This window comes from Spodoptera frugiperda, chromosome 12 (genome assembly GCF_023101765.2).
Source record: "Spodoptera frugiperda isolate SF20-4 chromosome 12, AGI-APGP_CSIRO_Sfru_2.0, whole genome shotgun sequence".
NCBI classification, from domain to species: Eukaryota; Metazoa; Arthropoda; class Insecta; order Lepidoptera; family Noctuidae; genus Spodoptera; species Spodoptera frugiperda.
In genome coordinates, this window is record NC_064223.1 from 11,453,425 (window position 1) to 11,475,768 (window position 22,344).

General features: G+C 36.4%; 1 protein-coding gene across 1 annotated transcript in view; it reads right to left on the bottom strand.

Annotated features, from left to right (window-relative positions):
* Positions 1 to 1,588: 1,588 nt before the first annotated feature.
* LOC118262451 (acetylcholinesterase) overlaps positions 1,589 to 22,344 on the bottom strand; it is a 56,458-nt gene continuing 35,702 nt past the window's right edge. Inside the window, exons 2-5 of the mRNA XM_035573808.2 lie at positions 21,686 to 21,770; positions 9,826 to 11,635; positions 6,486 to 6,661; positions 1,589 to 4,621 (exon numbers count right to left, since the gene is read on the bottom strand). Of these exons, the coding sequence (XP_035429701.2) occupies positions 4,491 to 4,621; positions 6,486 to 6,661; positions 9,826 to 11,603 (2,085 nt within the window). The 5' untranslated portion in view covers positions 11,604 to 11,635; positions 21,686 to 21,770 and the 3' untranslated portion in view covers positions 1,589 to 4,490. The remainder of the gene's footprint in view (positions 4,622 to 6,485; positions 6,662 to 9,825; positions 11,636 to 21,685; positions 21,771 to 22,344) is intronic.

Consider the following 22,344-nt stretch of genomic DNA (forward strand, 5'->3'; position numbering starts at 1 on the left):
TCCCGAAACACCAGAGGCGTTACAATTGCGTTGCCGGCCTTTTGGGGGTTAGGAATTTAAGGGTTGTTGGGAAATCGGGATTGAGAAAATTGGGAAAGGGGGTAATTGGGCCTCCGGTAACCTCACTCACACAACGCAAGCGTTTCACGTCAGTTTTTGTGAGGCCGTAGTATTATCGGTCGAGCTGACCCATTCGTGTCGAAGCATAGATCGCTCTCTTACTTTTTTTTCTATTACACAAGTTCTATAGTTATAATTCCACATCATTTCAGTTGGCGTCCACGAGCACCATACAAACGACTACCATATTATGGAAGTTGGTGTCAACCCTGCGGACGTCAAAGAGATTGGAATTGATCCCATGTACTCATACATCAACGAAGAGCCATTAAAATGTACAGTTGAGGGAGTTACTGCGGCCAATTATTTATAAGTTAGTTACACAAGATGTTACACATACACATACACACACACACACAAAGAAATACACACACAAATACCAACACAAAAAGAACACATACACACACACGCACACACGCACGCATATGCACACACATATACCTACGTACGCATGGTCACGCACAACCACATACACACCGCACATACATATACGCACACACACACGCACGCACACAAACGCAAACACAAACGCGCGCACAAACACACACTCAAACAAAAACACGCACACCTACACACATACAACCCACGCGAATTCACATTTACACTCACACATACAGAGTTGCCAATTTAGCATATTTTATGCTATATTTAGCATAATTTTATATCGTTTAGCTTTTTCTTTTGTTATTTAGCATATAGCATATTTTTTAGCATATCAATTAATTATTTAATAAAAGTTAAACCATGAAACAAACCACTGTCTTGATACCTTGCGATGTAAATATCGTCGACATTTCATGAGACCTAAGGTGGCAACACTGGTTGCCAATATAACGACATTGTCGTTATATTGGCAACCAGGATGAAGACCAGGATATAAATATTTTATTTGATAATTTACACGATTAAAACCTAACCAAAATAAATATATATTTATCAAATATCAAATATATATTTGATAACAATGTTGATTAAATAATATTTGAAGTTAAATGACGTTTTATTTGACATCGAAAATTATTAGCATAATTTTTAGCTTAAATTATAAAGCCTTGGCATAATTTTGGCAAGTTTTCAACAGCCTATTAGCAAATTTCATGTTAGTCTTGTTGGCAACACTGCACACATACAAATACACGCATACGCCAGCGGTAGCTCGCTTTAGGGAGCAATTAAACATGTTTCTTTCTCTGAAGAATATCTATAATTGTAATCTAAAGTAAGGATTAGGTACTTCTTGTTGTAGAAGACATTATGATAACTTTGTCCTAATTGTAGTATATTCTCTTCAATTAATGAAATCTACAGTCTTTCCCCTGACTTTCTGTTAATCGTGAAACGTGCCACACGTACAAAATTATTCATCTATACTTATTTTAGCAACTTTTTTATTTAGCTACTGTTGTGTATTTATATCAAGGCTTCCATTATAAATAAATACGACGAAGGTAACAAATAAAAACGAATGTTATATACAAGCATTTATTTTTATAATTAAACACAAACTTTGCAAACATTCAATAATGCAATCATAGCACTAATGTATTTTAACTTACTTGAATCGCTATTAGAATTGAAAAAAGATAACTTTTTTTAATGTAACATAACATTACGGAAAATTATCGTAGGCCTCAAGTCATACCTCCTACAGTTTAGGCCATTCGTAATACATTGATTATTTTATTTTACATTTAACATTATAGCCAAGCGGAATCAAAGCGAAGTATCGGTGTTACAAGAGCAACGGAATTTTTACATTTATTTTTTTATATTATATTCAATTTTACAAAACAATGATGCTGGCTTTAAAAATATTTCAATTTAAAAATAAAGATGTATATTCTTTATTCGAAATCATTGGATTAAAAAAAATAAATGATAAATTATTTATTTATGAAAAAATGCATGCATTTTTAGTAGATTGTTAAGGAAAAACAGACCTTGTTAACGTCACTGAAGATACATTATCGAAAAACTCTAATACACGTGAAGCGTATATTAGAGTAGATAAAAAAAATATCTAAAACATAATAGCCAGGTGATCTGTGTTTTGTAAAATCCAATGAACAATATTAAGGAAAGATAAATCTAAGATCAGTTAGGAAAAGTATTAGAATATTACAAATTTTTATCGTAAAAAATAAGATTTGCGTTAAAATTTTATTGTCATAGCAATTTTGTGTGTCTCCAAAAATATTCTCATGTTTTGAGGTTATGTTGTTGTACAAATTTCATTCATTTAAATACATATTAGTATGGTATCTCGTCTTGGAATAATATATAAAAGATGTGCGTTGATTGTTGGATATTCAAACAGAATTTGACTCCCCAATTCCCACACCATAACCTCAAAACACCATCGCATAGTGGAAAAGCTATAATTTTGAACAAATCGTTTATTTCTCCATTCGTATCGAATGTTCCAAATATACAATTTTCTTATGTCGAAAGCGTACTGTATCGCAAAATTCAAATCTTTAACCCCTTTTCGAATATCTCAATCTCATTTGGCACTACGCGTCTGTGTGAATACGAAATACAAAATCAAATAAAGTGTGCATCGAGAAATAACGCGAACTACATCTACCAGTATCACCTATGTATCAATATATATAAAAGTGAATAAGAGGCACTCTATAGGTTTATATACGCAGATCTAAAATAAGCGTAATCCGTGAAACATTGAACGTGGAACTAGAACATGAACTATACATTAACTAACGCAGCGAGAGACACCGTCCGTGTGTACGTCACGTAGCCTAGTGTAAACAAACCAACAGAAGCACAGATAACTACGTAAAAATTACATTTAACTATATCTCATAGGTATCGTCCTTCACAACAGGTTAATATTTTCTCGATATATACGATATAGGCACCCGTCTGATCGACCCTTTAAAAAAAAGAACCAAGGGCGTCGCGAGTCCCTACAATACTAACACTCATTTATTTACAACAATGAAGTTATCCAGTTGTCCAGTCAACTGTCGCGAGAACCTCACGGTCTTGTACTAGTAATATTTATCTTAAATCTCGAATTGTAAAGATTCTTCTATCGTCCACCAATATTTGAAAGCTGAACCGCTCGAACTACGATCTCTAAACTAGATGTATCGACCCTAAATGTAATGTACTAAGTTTTGTATTCTCTAATACATTCAGTATACTACTTTCTGTACATCTTCCTTTTATTTCCTTCAGCGCCCTCTGGATTGCGTCTCGTGTACATTCGCTCCCGTTAGTGTATAATATTGTAACATTACTATGAATTTTAGTCTTATTTAACTTTGTATCTAGAATTTCTTTGGTGATTTGTCCGTTAGTATGAAAATGTTTGTTCTGCTCGGCTCCGTAAATGATGGCGCACGATCCGCATAGTTCCGCCGCACTACATCGAACCATTACAACACGTACAACTTTCTAATATTGGTCCGCTACAGAGTTGTGAAATGATCTAGCTTATATTAAACTTACTCTAAGGCTATAATGAACTTAAATTTTTCTATGCCTTTGCGTGATATGTATTGCGTTAGAGGCGAGTTAAAGCTAACAGTTTAATCATTTTCTCATATCTACGCCTTCAGAACTCCGAAACACCGAAACACACTGCAGACTCAATTGAAACATCATGCCCCTTAGCACTATGAAGACAAAGTTGACATTCATGATGACGTCACACCACATGGCAGAAGTTCATTAACCTACAGAAGATATGTAGATAGTACTTAAACTATGACGAAATTACGTCTACCAGTAATCTATAATTTGTTATTAACAAGTGATATGTAGTTGGAGAAATCACTCCCTTTAAAGTATAACATTAGAATTTAAACAATACATTACATCGCTTACATTTAGCTATTGAACTTAACAGATATCTAGACGAATATTAATGGACTCAGCAATTCAACACTCCAGGTGGCTTACAACTAAAATACTCTACATTATAAAAATAAGTTAATAAGAAAATATTCCAGAGATTTTTTGGCGGCAACACATAATATTATACACGAATAAATAATCTAATTTATTTAATTACTTCTTTACTCACAAGATTCGAATTGGCAAAATTAAACAAAGCATTGACTGAACACTAATCAATCAAAACCTTAAAAAAAAGCTCAAGGTCTTGTAGGTATACCGAATTGTGAAATTTGTGTGTAATTATATGTAGATACGATCAATTATGATTTCACAATCAAACATCTGCATTATCCTTTATTCATGATTAAGCAATATACCTACCGTAGCCGTAATTCATTGAAAAATAATACCTTCAAAACTCATATTTCAGACAATCCGAATCTTCTGAGCAAAGAAGAGTAGACGAAGCAAATAAACCTAAGAGACTCGAAGACCACAGAATACAGTTACACAATATACTTGAACATGGTGGTCTTGGCCAAACCAGTGGCGATGACGACACCTACTCCGACGATTTCGTACGGAACCTTGATAGGCGCCGCACTGTTCGTACAGTTCTTTGGAGGCTCTGGCTTATCTGGAACAAGGAAAGGGAATTATTATGGTATAATGAAAAATATTTAATGACTTTTTTCAATCATCCAGAGACGTTTCAGTATGATATGAAAACCTTCAAGAATAAATCTTTAAACTTGGAGCTTTGTCGAATAAAGGCTAAAACCAATAAAACCACTATTAAAGCCTAATAAAAAACTGTTGAAAAAAATCCTCCACCAACGTCGGTCACCGTTGACCCTCGTCGAAGTGTTAAATTAAAAAACATTATACCGAAATTGACAGCCACTTATTGTCATAAGACGCTCACTCTATTGATTTCCTATAACGATAGGTATTGGCTTCTTGATCGAGTCAATTATTTTATACTTGGCTACCGTTATACCTATAAACTGTCGATCGAAACTCGATCAAGAAGCTTCCACAACGTTCTAAAACATTGTAAAGTTTCATTTAAAGAAACTACTTGAGTAAGACGATTGATCATAATTGCCTAGTAACAGCGAAATCAAAATTAAATATTACCATATTTCAAAGAAAAGTATATCTCTACTTGAATGACGAAATTTTCATAATAATTAAAGATAATAACAATACTAACCGGTTATATGAATAATGATATAATCTGATTTTAAGAATGTTATTATTAGGCATATATTATTGCTAAATTACATGATATCGATCTTTACGTAGTCGTAACGATTGGGAAATCCAACATTCACATAATATTAAAAAAGCTCGCTCATCGCTACTACTAATTTATAAACGTGTGCAAAATATTTGGAAACTAAATTGCATCATTTGTTGGAATTTTGTGTACCTATAATTTTCTTTTATTTTATACAAAATTTATAAACTCTACACAAGCATTTACTATAATTAAAGAGGATATCATCGACTTAAAAAGATGCTAGCCTCTAGGCAGTTAATCAACAGCCAAAAACTACATTAGCCAAAATCTCTTTTTTGTGATAACGACATTTCATAAATCGTCCCAATAAATACAAATATTATTTATTTTATTTTTAAATAAGGCATGTAGACGTCATCAATATATAATATATAAATCATATTATTATCTGTCTCTCATTAATATTTTGTAATTCAAATATCTAGACACTTATCTCAAACTCTTTAATTTGACTTGTACTAAGTCAAATTAAAGATCTACACTAAAGGAAACCACGTAAAGACAATCAATGTAGGAAAATTAAAAGAAGTTTTGAGTCAGACACCTACTAAAAACCGCGAAAAATATCGTAGCAACAATCAGAATTCAATATAAATACCTATTGATAAACAATATTGAATCGATAGTAATGAACAATTGTTTCATTTTATCACCGGCATTGATAATTATTGTAAATTAATTAATAATTAATACGTGCCGCTACTGTGATTTTGAGATTTATGTCTATGATAGCAGCTATCTAGGGATTTGACACTAATGATATACAAACGGTTATAACAATAACATTAATGTCGTATTACATAATATAGAGATGTATGCTACAAGACTCTCTTTGTAGGTTAGGAGGTAAACCGACAGATGGATCACGTGATGCACGATCAGCGCCGTTCAAAATCATCCATAGCTACAGAGGACTCACAAGCATGCTCATTTCTTCAAAGTTGGTTGGCCGTATGGGTTTGGAGGCTAATAAGACTGACAATTATTTTTCAAGAAGCTATATGTTACCCCTTATATTTTGGGAAATCTTGCTTTCTTATCTTTACGTTACCTACTATTTTTCTTTCTTTATCTGCGACAGTCTATGACGCATCTGGTATTGCAGACGTCCATGGGCGACTCTAACTGCTTACCATCAGGTGCTTGCTCTGCTATCTTATAAAAAGTAGGAATATAATGTGATTTTATTACTTACTGGTAGCAGCCATCAATTGTGGCAGATACTTTTGCCAGAACGCGCACTCCTTGACTCTCAGCCCGTGGCCTACTGTACTGGAGTTGACTGCCAGTGACAAGTACTCTCTGCCAGTAGCCGTGTGGACGGGCCAGTAGATCTTTGTCGATTCTCCATTCGGATTTATAGATGGGTTGCTAGAAATAAGAAACAAATATTATTTATTTTATTTTTAAATAAGGCATGTAGACGTCATCAGACCAATATATAAATCAAATAGTATCTGTCTGTCTCATTAATATTTTGTAATTAAAATACGCAGACACTTATCTCAAACTCGTCAGTATAAGTCCAAATTAAAGATAAAACTACACGAAAGGACGCCAATGAAGCTCAATCAATGTAGGAAAATTAAAACCTCAAGTTTTTCTCAGATCGGTGGCTGTCCCTCTACTACTGACAAAAATGCGAAAAATTCGTAGCAACAATCAGAAGTTCAATATAAATACCTATTAGATTAAACAATAGCATATCGATAGTACATGAACCACGTTGTTTAATACTTTACTTGTCTCGAAAAATGCTCTCCGGCCATTGATAAGTTATTGTAAACCTAACTTTAATCGGCGGGTCCGACAGCGTCCCCACCCCAATATTATTTCCCTCGTTACGTGTGCGCTAGCGCGCAGTGAAGACGGACGCGTGTCAAGTCGCTGCATTTTCCCGCCAATAACTTAAGTATGCCATTTCAGTTGCTCCCGGACAATTATTTTATGTTATCGGTGGTTCCATTTTTCAGTGTAATGAGTAGTTTTATTATTATTGTTTGGTTCTAACAGCATCAGCAAGTGAATTAACTACATTGGCTGTTACTCAATTTATCCTAAATATAATATATATACATTTTCTTTAATCTTCTAAAACGTGTGTTTTTTCTCACGTCGGTGTTCTCATATCGGTGTAATCGGTGGCATTTTTTACCACCGATATGATTTACACCGAAATGATAAGAAAATTCAATCGGTGTCCTAGGTTATCATATCGGTGTTATGGACGTACAGTTTCTTTCACATCGGTGTATGCTTTATCATATCGGTGGATTGTTTTATCATGTCGGTGGATTGCTTTATCATAACGGTGGATTGTTTTATCATCTCGGTGTCTTTTTATCATATCGGTAGATCCTGTGTAATTTCGTGCGGTGCGGTCGCGGCGCCAGCGCCGGAGCGATGTTGATGTGGCTGCGGTTATTATAAAAACTTACTATATAATACTAATAATGATTTATTAGTATTGGGTTATTGGTAAAACACTAACAACCTCTCAGGACTATATTAGTGACACCATAAACAACAACTTTTGTTTTATGACTTTTTACAAAACGTTAATACATAATAATATAACAAAAAGTAAATTTGAAGTTTTCGTTGTTCTATCTAACACATTTTAAATTTGTTTTGTCGTACCTACAACTCCCGTTCACTGTCACTCGGTATGTATTCTTAGTGTACTGTATAAAAGTTTGATGAATTAAAATCTGATAAATGATTAAAAGTCGTAAAACAAAAGTTGATGTTTATGGTTTCAGTAATATAGTCCTGAGAGGTTGTTAGTTTTTTACTAATAACCCTGTTGATTGTTGATGTTAGATATAAACGATCTGTAATCTGTGATTTGTACTGAAAACAAAGTTTTTTTTTAAGGTAAATAATAATTAAAGCTGTGATTATTGTAGTGTGGTTATGTTTAATGTTAAACTGAAAAGTCTGATTAATTAGGTATTTAGGCCGGGACTCCACCAAAGCGGAGACGAGACGAGCGGAGAGGAGATGTTTTTTAAACAACCAATAGAATTGAGTTATTGACACGTCTCCTCTCCGCTCAGCTTCAGTGGAGATCGCTGTGCGGAGATGTGTAATATTTGTATGTCGCGATGGAAGCGGAGATGTGAGCTGTGCGCGGACGACGCGCAGTGGAGACGAAAGATGTGAGCGGCGTGCAGTGAGCGATGTCACCCTCCCCCCTCTCGCCCGCTAGCAACCCGCAGAACCCGCGCGCGCGCCGGCCGGCCATCTTGCTAGTACCACGCCCCGCACCCGAGCTGAAAAACATCTCTTCTCGCACAGCACACAGCACACCGCATACATCTCCGCTTTGGTGGAGTCCCGCGAGCTGAAAAACATCTCTTCTCGCACAGCACACAGCACACCGCACACATCTCTGCTTTGGTGGAGTCCCGGCCTTAGACTTACAGTTATTTTTATTGTTATTATTGTAAAACAATTAGCTGGATCTTCCACAGTAATAAATGTGTATTTTGCAATTTTATCCCTTAAGAGATTTTTTATTTATCTTTGTGCTTCATTTTAATAAAGACATTGGTAATACAAATGTATATTCTTTATTAAAACTCTAACAACCTATAGTAAAATAATTAAAAAGAAAAAGTAGAAAGTAAATATAATAAAATAGGTATAATTTATTTTTAAATCAATTCTCGTTGGATGTATTCTTCTTTCATGAGACCAGACAGTTCAGGTCTTCAGTTCGTTCACCCTTGTAAAAATATATAGGCACCTATACTAACTATATTTCAAAGATAGATAGATTATCATATCGCTGGATATGTTATCATTTCGGTGGATAAGTTTATCATTTCGGTGGATAAATTTATCATATCGGTGGATAACCTTTTCATATCGGTGTACATAAAAAAAAAATCGGTGACGGTTTATCATATCGGTGGAAACCAGAATTCAAACTGATTTTTCTTCTAAGTTTTACATGATATGTTGATGATGTTAAATTTGGGAATATATACTATCCTAAAGATTACATAAAACCTAAAAAATAAGCAAAATATGTACATAAACAAAAAAAGCACCGATATGATAAAAAAAATGGCATTTGTTGAAATTCACCCTTATATGTTATATTATCTCCTGAAGTAACCTTACCTACATTAAATTGGAACAGCGATTGGTATGCATCAAATCAGTGCATCTAATCAATTTCACCAATATGTCAATGTCTTCATGTATCAATGTCGGATGTATTAAAACGTAGGCATCGTGTATCAACCAAGGAAATGTTAAAATAGCGTATTTTTGCATTTTCTTTAATTAATTAGTTACATATTAGTGTTTGCAACTTCTAGGGAAAATTGATTTAGCAAATTATTACACAGTAACTGATACCGTTATCAAAATCTTTCTTACTAAAGATTTCATCATTTTCATTTGCAGTAAAATGATTGATCATCACATCACACGACTCTAAAACGTCAGCATCTTAAACACAATCTGTGACGGTATCAAATAAATTGAGATTGATTTGCACCAATTAAAAGTTAATAACTCACCCGGTCCTCGCGAAGTTAGCCCAATATCTCATCAGGCGCTTGCTGAACTCCACCTCCTCCGGCGAATAGTTCTTTCCTGGATTCAAAGGCTCCCCAAATACATAGTTAATTTCATCACCATGCATCACTCCAGTCCACGATGGCCAGGGATTGTTCTTGCTGCGGTGCTTGTAGTAATAAGTGAAGACATTGTTTCCAGTTTCTGCATAGCGATGGGCCATTTCATTCACTCCACAAGTAAAGTGGTAATCTCCCACCATCTTATCCAAAGCATTTCGGTTCCTAATCGGATCGTCTGGGTTCAACCAGTCCGTGTACTCGAACACAATGGCTTGTCTTCCAACATCATTCACATACGGATTCAACTCTCTGACTGCCTGCAAGTACTGCTCCCTACTTATCCCTACATTCTCTTCCTTGGGGAATAACTCAGTAAGATAATAAAGTATAAAGTAGTAACCTTCCTCCGTATTGGATCCCATCAAAAGATTCGTCTTCTTAAAGTTCTGATGTGCTAATGATCGAGCGGGTAGCTCATCTAGGAACGAACCATCTATGATGGGCACAAAAGGAACTTCACAAATACCAAGAGTTCCCCATTCATTATTGACTAGTTCATCTGGACTCTTCTTTCTGAGACACTCAATCATGGGCCCCATATCCGTTCTGGAATGTGGACAGTGGACAGCTTCTGCTAATCGGATGCCTCTCAAAATGCTTTCTTCTCTTGATATAATAGCCCACGGCGCAGTAGCAGCTCCTGACTGCATTATCGCCTGAGAGAACAAGTTCCTCGATAGAGGTGACAATAAATGCAATGAAACCGAAACTGCTCCCGCCGACTCACCGAATAATGTTATATTATGCGGGTTTCCTCCGAAGTAAGCAATGTTATCTTTCACCCATTGTAAAGCCATCAGCTGATCAAAAAGACCAGCATTACCCGGTACATCAGGGGTATCAAAGAATAGAAAACCTAGGGACGCAACTCTATACTGCATTGAAACATAGACTACTTTCTCTTCTGATACGAGTATTTTTGCATCGTAAACATCTAGAGTAGCAGTTCCTGAGTAAAACCCACCGCCAAAGACCCACAGCATGACAGCAGCGTTCTTAGGCCGTGGCCTGGGTGTGACTATATTAATAAAGAGACAGTCTTCCTGCATGTCTGTGTTGGGATTCCACATCATCGCTCCAGGAAAATCACCGAACACAGTATCTATAATTTGAACGCATGAATGTGGCAGTGTCGTAGTATTCAATATTTCATCTCCCCAGCTCTCTGCCGGTCTAGGGTGCCTGAATCTCAAGTCACCTACAGGCTTTTGAGCGTATGGAATGCCGAACCATGCGTCGACTTTTTTCCCAGTTGCGGCAGTTAACGTGATGCCTCTGACTCTTCCCTTTCTAGTACGAACGACGAGCGGATCGTCGTCCTCTGGCCCGAGCTGCGGCTCGTCAGCCATGGGCTCTTCATCAGCTCGCTCGTGATTCGAGTAGAATCTTTCATCATATTTGGCTCTCTTGGAAGAGGTTTCTGCATCTTCAAACTTGGCTCGTTTGGAGGAAGTCTCGTGATCTTCGAGTCGGGGTAGTATAGTGTCTAGTTCGGGGTTGTATCGGACGGCCTCGCCATGTCCGCGGTAGGGCTGTGGCGGCGCCGGCGCGGGGAAGTGTGGCGGGTGCTCGGGCGCGTGGTGGCGCGCGCGGTGCTCGTGAGGCCCGGCGAGCGCGCGCGCCGCCAGCGCCGTTAGCGCTGCCAACACCACGCGCATGCCGCCGCTCCTCCCGCTCCCACTGACACCACCTGCAATCCAAACACATTCATCTCGTCAAATTGCTTTATACCAACATAAAACCAGTACAATCCGTCACAAGCCCCAAGCCATAACTCACAAATCATTAAATTGCCACCAATCTTTCCCTCCGCGCGCCGCCAAGTCCCGGGGAAAACATTTAGTATTGTGCAGAGCATCAAAAGATTTCAGGAGACAACCAATGACAAATAAGTTTCCGCACAATAGCTCTGTGTGTAGGCAAATACAGAACAAACCTGACATTCATCAAATGAATACAAAAGTACAACAGCGGGAAATATTATTGTGAAGAGCGAAATTTTGCAGACGATAGACAAGAAACCTTAATGTTTAGAGATGAGAAATTAAATTCGGATGTTGTATGAGAAATAAGTTGTTGATAAATGAATCTGTCATACCTTTTGATTACATTTGTAGGACTATAGAATATAGAATCATAACTTTAATAAATTGAAGATGCACACTTGAAACTGGTTTTAGGAAAATTAGACAGATAAGCGTAAACTGAACTAACCAATAAACTAATCGCTTTTCTCGAAGAATGTAAACAAGTTGTATTTTGTTAATCTGTTACTAATGAGTGAACACATTAATAACATAATTAAATTGACAGTAAAAATCTCCACTATCGCTTACAGATTAATGGAAAAGGCAGTTTAAGGTAAAAAAAAATTTTTATGGAATAGGAGGCACCTGATGGTAAGCGACCACCGCCGTCCATGGACACATTCAACACCAGAAGAGTTACAGGTTCGTTACCGGCGTTTTAAAAAGGATCTTTTAGCAAATATGGCAAATAAATGTCTAACAGCACAGAACAGATTTCTCACAATAAATTTGGAATTATTTCAGAATCGGAACTACGATGCCAAATATAACAATCGATTGGCGAAATGTTCTAAAACAATCCGCGTCTGCTAAAGGATCCACTATAAATATCTGAACTTCATAGTTTCCATTCATAGACCTGACTGGGTTTATATGTTTGAAATATCCATTTTCGTACTATTGATCTTTTCGCCGTATTCAGAGTCATTTAATGGTTACTTAACCCAATCCTTAGCAATTGTTTTCAGAACAAAATCGTCACTAAGGAATAGCTTAAGTAATCATCATTTTAATTTTTAACGTTACCCCACACTAGGATTTTCTCTTGTGTTGTGTGTAGCAAGGCTCGGATACCGGTTAAATTTTCAAACCGTTATTATGTACTTGTACGCAAAACCTTTACATTGGGTTTCGTTCGCGAAACCGGTTTTTTTAAACCGGTATTTGGAACAGTATTTTCATAAAGGTTTTTTCGGATTAACCGGTTTAGAGCAATAAAAACCGGTTAATACGACGCACATCAAAGAAACGCCGCGCGCTGTTCAGCTTATTTCAATAATAATATTTCAACGCGTGTACCGACATGCCCCTCGTCGAATAAACCGGTTAATTTAGGTTAAAATAAAGTTCTTTAATGTTCACGTTCTTAAGAAAAGTTCGAGGAAAACCGATATAAACCGGTATTAACCGGTATTTTTTAAACCGGTTCCGAGCCTTGGTGTGTAGACCCGAAACAACAGTTTGTGGATCACACAAAGAGTTGCTCTTCTACACGTTACGCGGCAGCCGGTTGCCCAGCCACCGCACTAACCGTGCAGTCATTTCAATTAATTTAGCATGTCTCACACTATTTACCACACATTAATTTAAAATCTTCTTACCCCAACTACATTAAAGTAAACACAATCCAGATTCACGAACGAAAATATTCGTACAATTGAATTTTCATAAAAAATACTCCATCAAAATGTTATCCAACTTTCAATATTTGTTGTGTGGGTCTCATAGTAATAAAGAGGAGAGTATTTGCACTGTATTGTCAACACAAACAATCGGGCCGGTACTGGCCGGCGGCGCTGGCTCGTTCCAGTCAATATTGAACCGCTATCGAGATTACTGGATTACTCTCCCGAGCTACTGTCTCTGTTTTTCATAGTGTAAACGAGGCATTTCCTCGTGGAATACAATTTTATTTCATGTTGTTGCAATTTTATTGCTGGGAACAGAGAGTAGTGGCTTTTTTTATTTAAATCAGTAGGTGATTTTACGGATTTTCATTTTTTTTATTTTATTTAAATGAGCAGACGACTTAGCTACTTATTAGGGCTCCAGCTCGAATCAGGAGTAGGAATGGGTCGGTTTTTAGTCAGTAAGAGTCTGACACTCTCTTGCCTCATCCTAAGGTGGGAGAAGTTATTGGATAATTTTTCCCCAATCAAAAAAATGACAAGCATTTACGTGACATTCATTACAAATAGTGAGTCTACCGAGTTAATTAAAAAAATATAAAAATTACGGCAATTCACAGACACACGTTATCAAAAACACTACAATCACAGTTTCATTCCAAAATCTAAAGTCACAGAAAGGTTATAAGAGGACTTCGCTTTTTTAGATTTTTTGTAGATTTTACAATCATTTAATATTGATTGATTTTTGATATTATCTGCGTCAGAATGACGAATGAGCATATGCATTAAATGACGTCGGAATGACATGCCGTACACTAATATCTACGTATATGCGTATTTAAAATTAATTGCGCATGACGACAAATGATGTGTACCTATTTGTTTTTGTCATAATTAACTTGTAGTTTATTATGTTCAAGACTATTAGTTATATTCATACGTTTAATGCTTGTCGCGCAGCATGGTACGCTGAAGCGCCGTAGGTAGACTGCGTGACGTTGCAGCGTCTGCGCTCGCTGCTCATGATATACAGTCCCTCTGTGACTCGAAACTAGTAAAGCTTGTCTGCATTAATTTACCTGAGCAATACCATGTATTTTTGTTAATTTAGTATGGCTTCACAATAAATATTATCAAAAAAACAACACCCATTTAATTAGTAAAGTGAGTAAAGCGTATTAAATCAAGAAACTCGCGACACGTCAAAGTCCCGATCACAAAACTAGGAGAATGCAATCCAGAAATAATTCCTAGGTATTTTTAGTCCGTCAACCGTCAATATGTGTATTTTCACAATCTAAACACAGGATGCTATTTCTTCTTTGTTGTAATAAATAGTGTTGTACTATAAAACTCTTATTGTCGCATCTGTTCAGTATAAAATCAAAATCTATTGCAATAATATCTGCTCCGTAGAATTATTGTAGATTTACATAAATAACTGACCGTAATTTATTTGGGATTTTGATTTATTTATTTAATTACATCTTTTTATTTAAAGAAGAATTTAAAATAAATACCTAGTATACAGAAGGAATCCACATAAATAATATTATAAGCGAGGGTGTTTGTAGATCTAGAATAAATTATTTTACTTATTCAACTTTTGCAACTTTATTGTACAAGAATGTGCTTAATGTCATAGGCATTCTTGCTAGCCAACCTTAGGTAATGCAATGAGAATGTGGTCGGTCCAATAAAATGTAAGAAAAAACAATCGTAGTTTATTAAATTCATAAACATAATATAACAAAATTAAATATACTTTAAATTTTGGTAAAATAAATGAATCAATAAGTAATGTTGCAAATATAATTGTCTCAAAGCAGAAGGTTATAGTGAGAGTACCTAATAATATCACCCGAACCAATTCTAGCCAATCAGCAAAAAATCTAGGTTACAAATTTTGAAGGAAATCTAGACATTGTAACATTTGATAAAATAATTTAATTTATAATATCAACGATTGTGATTGTCTTAGTGACACACTGATTCAATGACCTCTTTTTAATAAAAAATCATTTAAAACTTTGCGAATTATTAATTACCTAATTAAGATAAAAAGTCTACTAACACCAGTGACCCCATATGGGTTTAACATAATCTAGTGTCATGCCGTCTAATTCTCAAAGGAGTAGGTGAAGGTACACATACAAATGTAACATCTCTTAGTAACTATAAGGAAATGAGTTTAATGTGTTATCTATCATCATCATCAGTCGAGAGACGTCCACTGTTGAACAAAGGCCTCTCCCTTAGTCCTCCACGTAAAACGACAAGCCGCCACCTGCATCCACTATCTGATGTCGTCGGTCCACCTAGTAGGAGGTCTGCCCACATTACTGTCTATCAGTGTACATCCTAAAACATTTACAGCAACGAACGCAAAACCTCAAAGATTTCTATCTTTTTTTTTAACTACTTCTATGCTAGAATATCAAATTCATTGTTTTGTTGGCTATCAATTATCTGCCCGATCACTATCTTGATGTATAGTATCTTTAGCAACATTCAATTGCTAATCTCCATAGTTATCTAACAAACTTCTATGTTTTGATTGGATTAAAATAATGTTCTAATTACCCGGTCGGTCACATGTTAGAGATAACATTTAAACTAACGGAACTTCATTTTGCTATTGTATCTAAATTATTTCACATCAACAACCCATCATATTGATACATATAGACTAATGCTCAAAAGTCTTATAATATTTCACATAAAAACTTACAAAGAAAATGAATCTTCAATTTTCCTTTTTTTCACGTAAAAATCATCCAATGGCTTCTCCCGCCTTGGTCGAGGCAAGAAGGAGTTTTCAGGCTTTTCAAGCCGGAGCCCCGGTAAACCCGCTAGGTAGTCCACAGCTCCAGATCTTCCATTAAACTGGATGGACCAAATTAAATCTTCAAATATCCACGCTAACTGCTATATGTCCCCTAACTTAAAATACTAAAAATGAAAAAAGTCTGATCCAGAATCCACCAACCATAACCTCGATTGTCTACAATCAGAGCACCGTTGTCTAGGCCAAGAATTCACATTCACAATAGGTGTTCCACTTAAATAGGTCAAGCAATAAAACTCATGGCACCTTCAAGAAGTGCCAAGTCGACACCCAATCACGAATAAAGCACCAATTAAGTCTCGCCAAGGCCATAGACGAAAGCAACTGATAGCAAGAGCTGTCGCATTGCCACCCCTCACCGTCTGCTTTTGAATTGCAAATCGTCCGTATCTGCACCGGCGACCTTCGGTCACGCGACCGCGCGATATCGCGAGCCTCACTACAGCTTTCAAGAGAACTTCACTATTTTTTTCCTATTTCACTTCTTAGTTTGTCTTCTTGTCTGTTGCTATGGTTTACTTTTAGAGTTAGCTACCAAAGCTAAAGGTTTTGGTGAAAGGATTTGGGAGCGTGTATGTGTGCAGAAGTCATTTCTTTCGGGTCTGGTCAGATCCTTTCCAATTTCTTATCCTTTTTTTTGGGACAAGCCCGACACAACCTGCAACTCCTATAAGCCAGGATCAACAGTAGATACAACCATAAAAGCACCGGAACACTGAAGTCCAGCGCGTCTCAGGGAAATAAAAGACTCTCTTGGATCCCGCAACGAAATAAATCAGAAGAATCCGTATTAGACGAGAAGAAAAAGAAAGCGATAGTTCCGAAATTCTCATCTACAAAATTCCCAGTATTTTTAATCATCCATTCAGTCCCCCCAAGAGAGAAAACAGCAACTTTATTCCCAAATATTGTTTCTTAAGTAGACCTTCAGGCGTTTAGATCGGAGAGCCATCAATCACTATCGCCACCATCCTACACGTCAGCCATTATTTATAACCTGTCAAACCAACTTACACGGCACCCTTCCAAGTACATGTCCAATTTGATTACGACACTTCTCTCATTTCAGCAGTATATTGTGAGAATATAGAGGAATATTCGACACGTTATACCGCCGATATCGTCGTCTTCAAAACGAGAAGCTCAAAACGAAATTTATGGGCGATTTTATACCCCAAGGGAGCCTATTACGTACCGACCGACCAGCGTAAAGAGAACTCTTGAAGTCGGCACTCCATGTATTTGGGTCACCCCGAGGATAAATTTAAATGTCGGATTTTCATTTTAATATTTGAGTTCAGCTGTTAGAATTGTAGATTTCGTTGACGATTACGTTTCTGTTTAGCAGCAAAGCGTAGTGTTTGTTTGAGAAATGTGTAAAGGAGTGTTTGTCATTCAAAGTATCTTGTTGCTTTTATGTTTTAACTTTAAAAGATGTTTGTGGATGTTTTGGTTGAAGAGATTTCCAGCAGGTTGACTTTTAAATTAAAACAAGCTTGGAGTAAAGGAAACTTTTAAGAAAGGCTCATGTCCAAAACCCATCACGTACGTAGTCACCCTACAGATTGTCCGGAATCTTGGTAGAGGTTCCCTCGAAAGCAAAGACTGAGAAGTTGGCGTATATTTTCTGAGGACAAAATTACGATCGTGTGATGAGAGGCAGGCGGTGGCTTCATAAATTTATAAAATGGCACCTCCGCCAAACCACGAATTACGGCCGCGGAATATTTACGGCCGATTACATAGTTTTAACGACGGTTAAACTCCAAGTTAGAATGTTAGTCGTTGGAAAAAATCTGCGGGTTTACAAGAGTATCGTTGTGTTTTACTTTTTTGTCAAGATTTTAAAGTTAAAGTTATTGGTCAAGTCAGTTTAAAATGCGACTCCTAATCAAGAAGTAGGTATTGAATATATGTACTAAGATGTTGATTTCTTCAATCAATCATCAGTGAGTTGACCGAAAAATAATTTTATAAATAAAATTAATGAGACTAATAAATGATAAATCATAGGAAATTAGTAAATAATAACTAGCTTTTTTTGAGGGGGGAAAATCATCCAATGATTTCTGGCGAAAAGAAGTGTCAGACTCTTACTGACTAAAAACCACCTCGTTCCTACTCCCGATTTTTGAACCGTTGCCCCGGTAAACCCGCTAGCTAGTCCGCAGCTCCGGATAAAAAATAACTAGTTTAAAGTCAAGTTCTATAGATACTTAAAAAATATATCATAGCGGAAAATCACAAAACCTAGGGACACTAGCACTATCATTTGTACTGATAAAGAATTATTTGTTTACAAGCAGGTGCATAGACAATTCAACTACGTGCCCAGTAATTATTAATTATCGGTCGAAGAGATATTAAAAAGATTTAGACGATAGATTGCGAAATATTTCACAATTAACAATGTTATGAGGTCTGTCAACTGCGTGACTATCGAGTGCTTATCTTTCAAATATTCATTGGCACGTGCTCTAAACATTGGTTCGTAAGTGTAAAATAATGTATCTGTCACTTTGTCCCAATGATGTCATTAGTTCACGCTGTACGCGAGAAGTTAGGCGTATTTATTTATTTATTTAGTCTTCATCACAAAAATAGTGAATGGCGGACTTAATGCCTTAAGGCACAGTCAACCATAGGGTAGTGCAGAGAAATGAAGCGGATTGATGCGAAGCCAAAACACAAGCACAAAAGAATAAATATAAGAATACAATATATTATATAATACAATATATATCTGAAGCTAAACGACTACATAAATAATAAAATACACATAATGGAAAATACTTAAGTTTCCTCAATAAAATTGTTTTGAGTCTGAAATAAGTTATATGCTCGCGGACTTTAAATATAAAGTATCTTCTTATCAATATCTCTTCTGTTTAATAAAAACATTGAATGCAGCTGCTGATGAAGTCATGGACATGATATCGTCGCCTCGTGTCCCAATTTACTCCTTCTCAATGACTCCTGAATAGCCGGGGAATAACAAACCTCGTGTAGTGTTATGATTCCACAAGGTTATATAAGATAATAATCACTATTTTTTACGTTACATATGTACCTACATGCGTGACAATCCACGTGTTAGCTGAATGATAACAGATTTTTTCAATCGTAAAGAATGTTACAATCATAGATAACTTGATAATCAAAGATCACTATCAAAACAGATTAAAGTCAACTATCAAAACTAAGATCCGGCACAATTTCACTAATATCACGATCATATCAAGAAAATAGGTTAAACTCAGTTTAAACTTCTCGTTAATGGAGCGCGGTGTAATCCGGCCTTAATAACCGTTCTAATGAGTTTTCATTCTTTCCTCATTTCCGTGGTCGAGAGTATTTCCGAGTCTCTGACTATCTAGGATAAACTGTGAATATTGCGTTGGAAAGAGACAGAGAATTTCTTAAAGATGTTTTGTGTAAGGAGTAAGTGAGACGGCAAAGGGTCCCGGATTGTTGGGATTCCTCAAATTCAAATGCCTCTTCCTAGGAATGTGTGGTGTTTGAGTGTTTGTTCAATTCATGGGATATTTCATGTCGTACGTTCGTTCGTAATGTAGTTTAGTTTGTGAGTGAATGTTTGGAGCGAAATTGCAGTTTGAATCTTTGGAGTTGAATGGAAACAGGAAGAATTTTGGGTAAAAGGATTAATTTTAAGTAGTAAGTAGTTATACATAAGTTTGAGGTTTTGTGATCTGACCCACCATCAGGGTGATGATGAGGAATTTGGAATGGTCATAGTATGAGGAGCAAGCTCCATAAGGATCTTTCACGTTCAAGTAAGAAAGGTCAATTGAATTTGAACCATCAGGCAATACCATTCCTGGAGCTGTGGACTACTTAGCAGGTTACTGGGGCTCCGGCTCGAAGAGCAGGAATAGGAACGGGTTGGTTTTTAGTCAGTAAGAGTCTGACACTCCCTCTCGCCTCACCCAAGGCGACCGTGAGAATAATAAAGTCATTGGTTTATTATTCCCACTCAAAAAAAAAAGCAATGACATTATACCAAAAGACAAAACCATCCCTTCCTGAAAACGAGACCTAAAAAACTCAACCAAACTAAACGAACTAAGTATATAGAATGTTCCAAGAACTGAATATAAGTAAGTAAATAAGTACACAAGCATTTTTCCCCAGTAGGGGTTTCCGTGACAAAATAAACTAGAATATAACAAGAAAGATGTTATTAAAAACTTAGCCGGCGCTTTTTAAGCACGAGACATGTCAAGTTGAGATAGCATAGTGCAGGCCCCGCACGATAGTGGCGAGATGAAGTTATCGATAAACGTAACAATGTTGTGACGTCATCTATTTTTGTAAATATGTTATTGTTTTATCGGTGTTTGTTTACTACTTTATTAGAGGTGCGTAGTAGATTTTTTATCTAGTATCTCATCAAAACAATAAGATTGAAAGACTAATACTTTTGCGTGTCGAGATTTCAATTTGCACAAAATTCTATTTTTATTTCTACCATTTATATTTTAATAATTAATCTTATTTATTTTAGTTTACGACATTCAACATCTCATTCGAACTTACATTAGTCTATAATTTCAACTAATTGAAATCAAAGGTTAAGTTTTCCCAACTTCACAATACATTGCGTTTTATAATTTTAACAAGAAAAAAACAAAAACAAATAATTTACTGGACACGCAAGAAACATGACAATGTATGCATTTTGAAATGGGACAGCATGTGCAAGACAGGGCCTTGCGCTGTTATTCTACTAACCCCAAGTGAATCACGGACGTACACGAAACCAGTACAATTTAGTAGAAAAACATAGTTAAAAGAAAAAAATAAAAGTATCGATACTACACACGTACCATCACTAGAGTGAACTCCATAAAGTCCCCGCACGCCTGCCTCCGTGCCGGGACATACAAACGACTTAATTATATTTTTCTCTGCCCAACCTCACGACAAGCATCATATTTAACCCTTATATGTATGTATGTATGTATATGTTACTGAAACTTATCTATGCAGTACATTTTTGCTATACTTTTTTATACGGTCATTTTGGAAAATGGAGTTGCAAGAATATTCTGAAGCTCGTTGTACTTTTGATGGAAAATACAGATTTATTTTATAGGACACGCCGCCAGTAAACGAGCTGACGTATCACCTGATGATAAGCAACCGCCGCAGCCCATGGACACTTAAAACACCAGAGGCGTTACAAGTGCATTGCCGGCTTTTTAGGAGTTAGGAATTTAAGGGTTGTTGGTAAATCGGGGATTGGGAAGATTGGGAAGGGGGGAATTGGGCCTCCGGTAACCTCACTCACACAACGAAACATAAAGCAAACGTTATTTCACGTCGGTTTTTGATGAGGCCGTGGTATCACTCCGGTCGAGCCGGCCCATTCGTGCCGAAGCATGGCTCTTCCACATTTTGTAAATAAATTTATGATGGTATGATGACGTCACCTGGCACTATCTCCGGGTCGCCATGCCCGCTGCTAGCGGCGCGTGTGCAGCAGGGAACACCACTTCACATCCTATTCGTCACCACCTGGAACAAGACAGATACAAAAATAAATTAAAGGAAAAATTACAATATCATATTTAATAAAACAAAAAAGGTTTTAACCTTTAACCTTTTGTAATGGTTAATGTAAATATTTTTACACTATGTTTTAACCATTCCATTAACAGCTCAATCAACTCTTTTAAGAATCACACATCATCATCATCATCATCAGCCGAGAGACGTCCACTGCTGAACAAAGGCCTCCCAAGAATCAAACGCAAGTTGATTATTTATTTATGGAATTAAGAGAAGAGTGTTGTACAATATACCTACTGAAACAAATATTCACCAATTGTAAATTCTGAAATAAAAACTGACTGAATCATCACAATGTCCTATAAAAATAATCAATTTCAGTATAAAATCACAATACACCTGATTACCTAACCCTACCGTTTATATACATAGCTATACATATATACCAGCTACTACCACTACATAGTACAGTCACCCTCGTCCCATAGTAACAAGCACGAGCCTCAATCTTGAAGCACTTAACTGATTGCCTGTTGGACGCGACTGTACTCGTACTCAACAAATGTATAGTTGTATACCA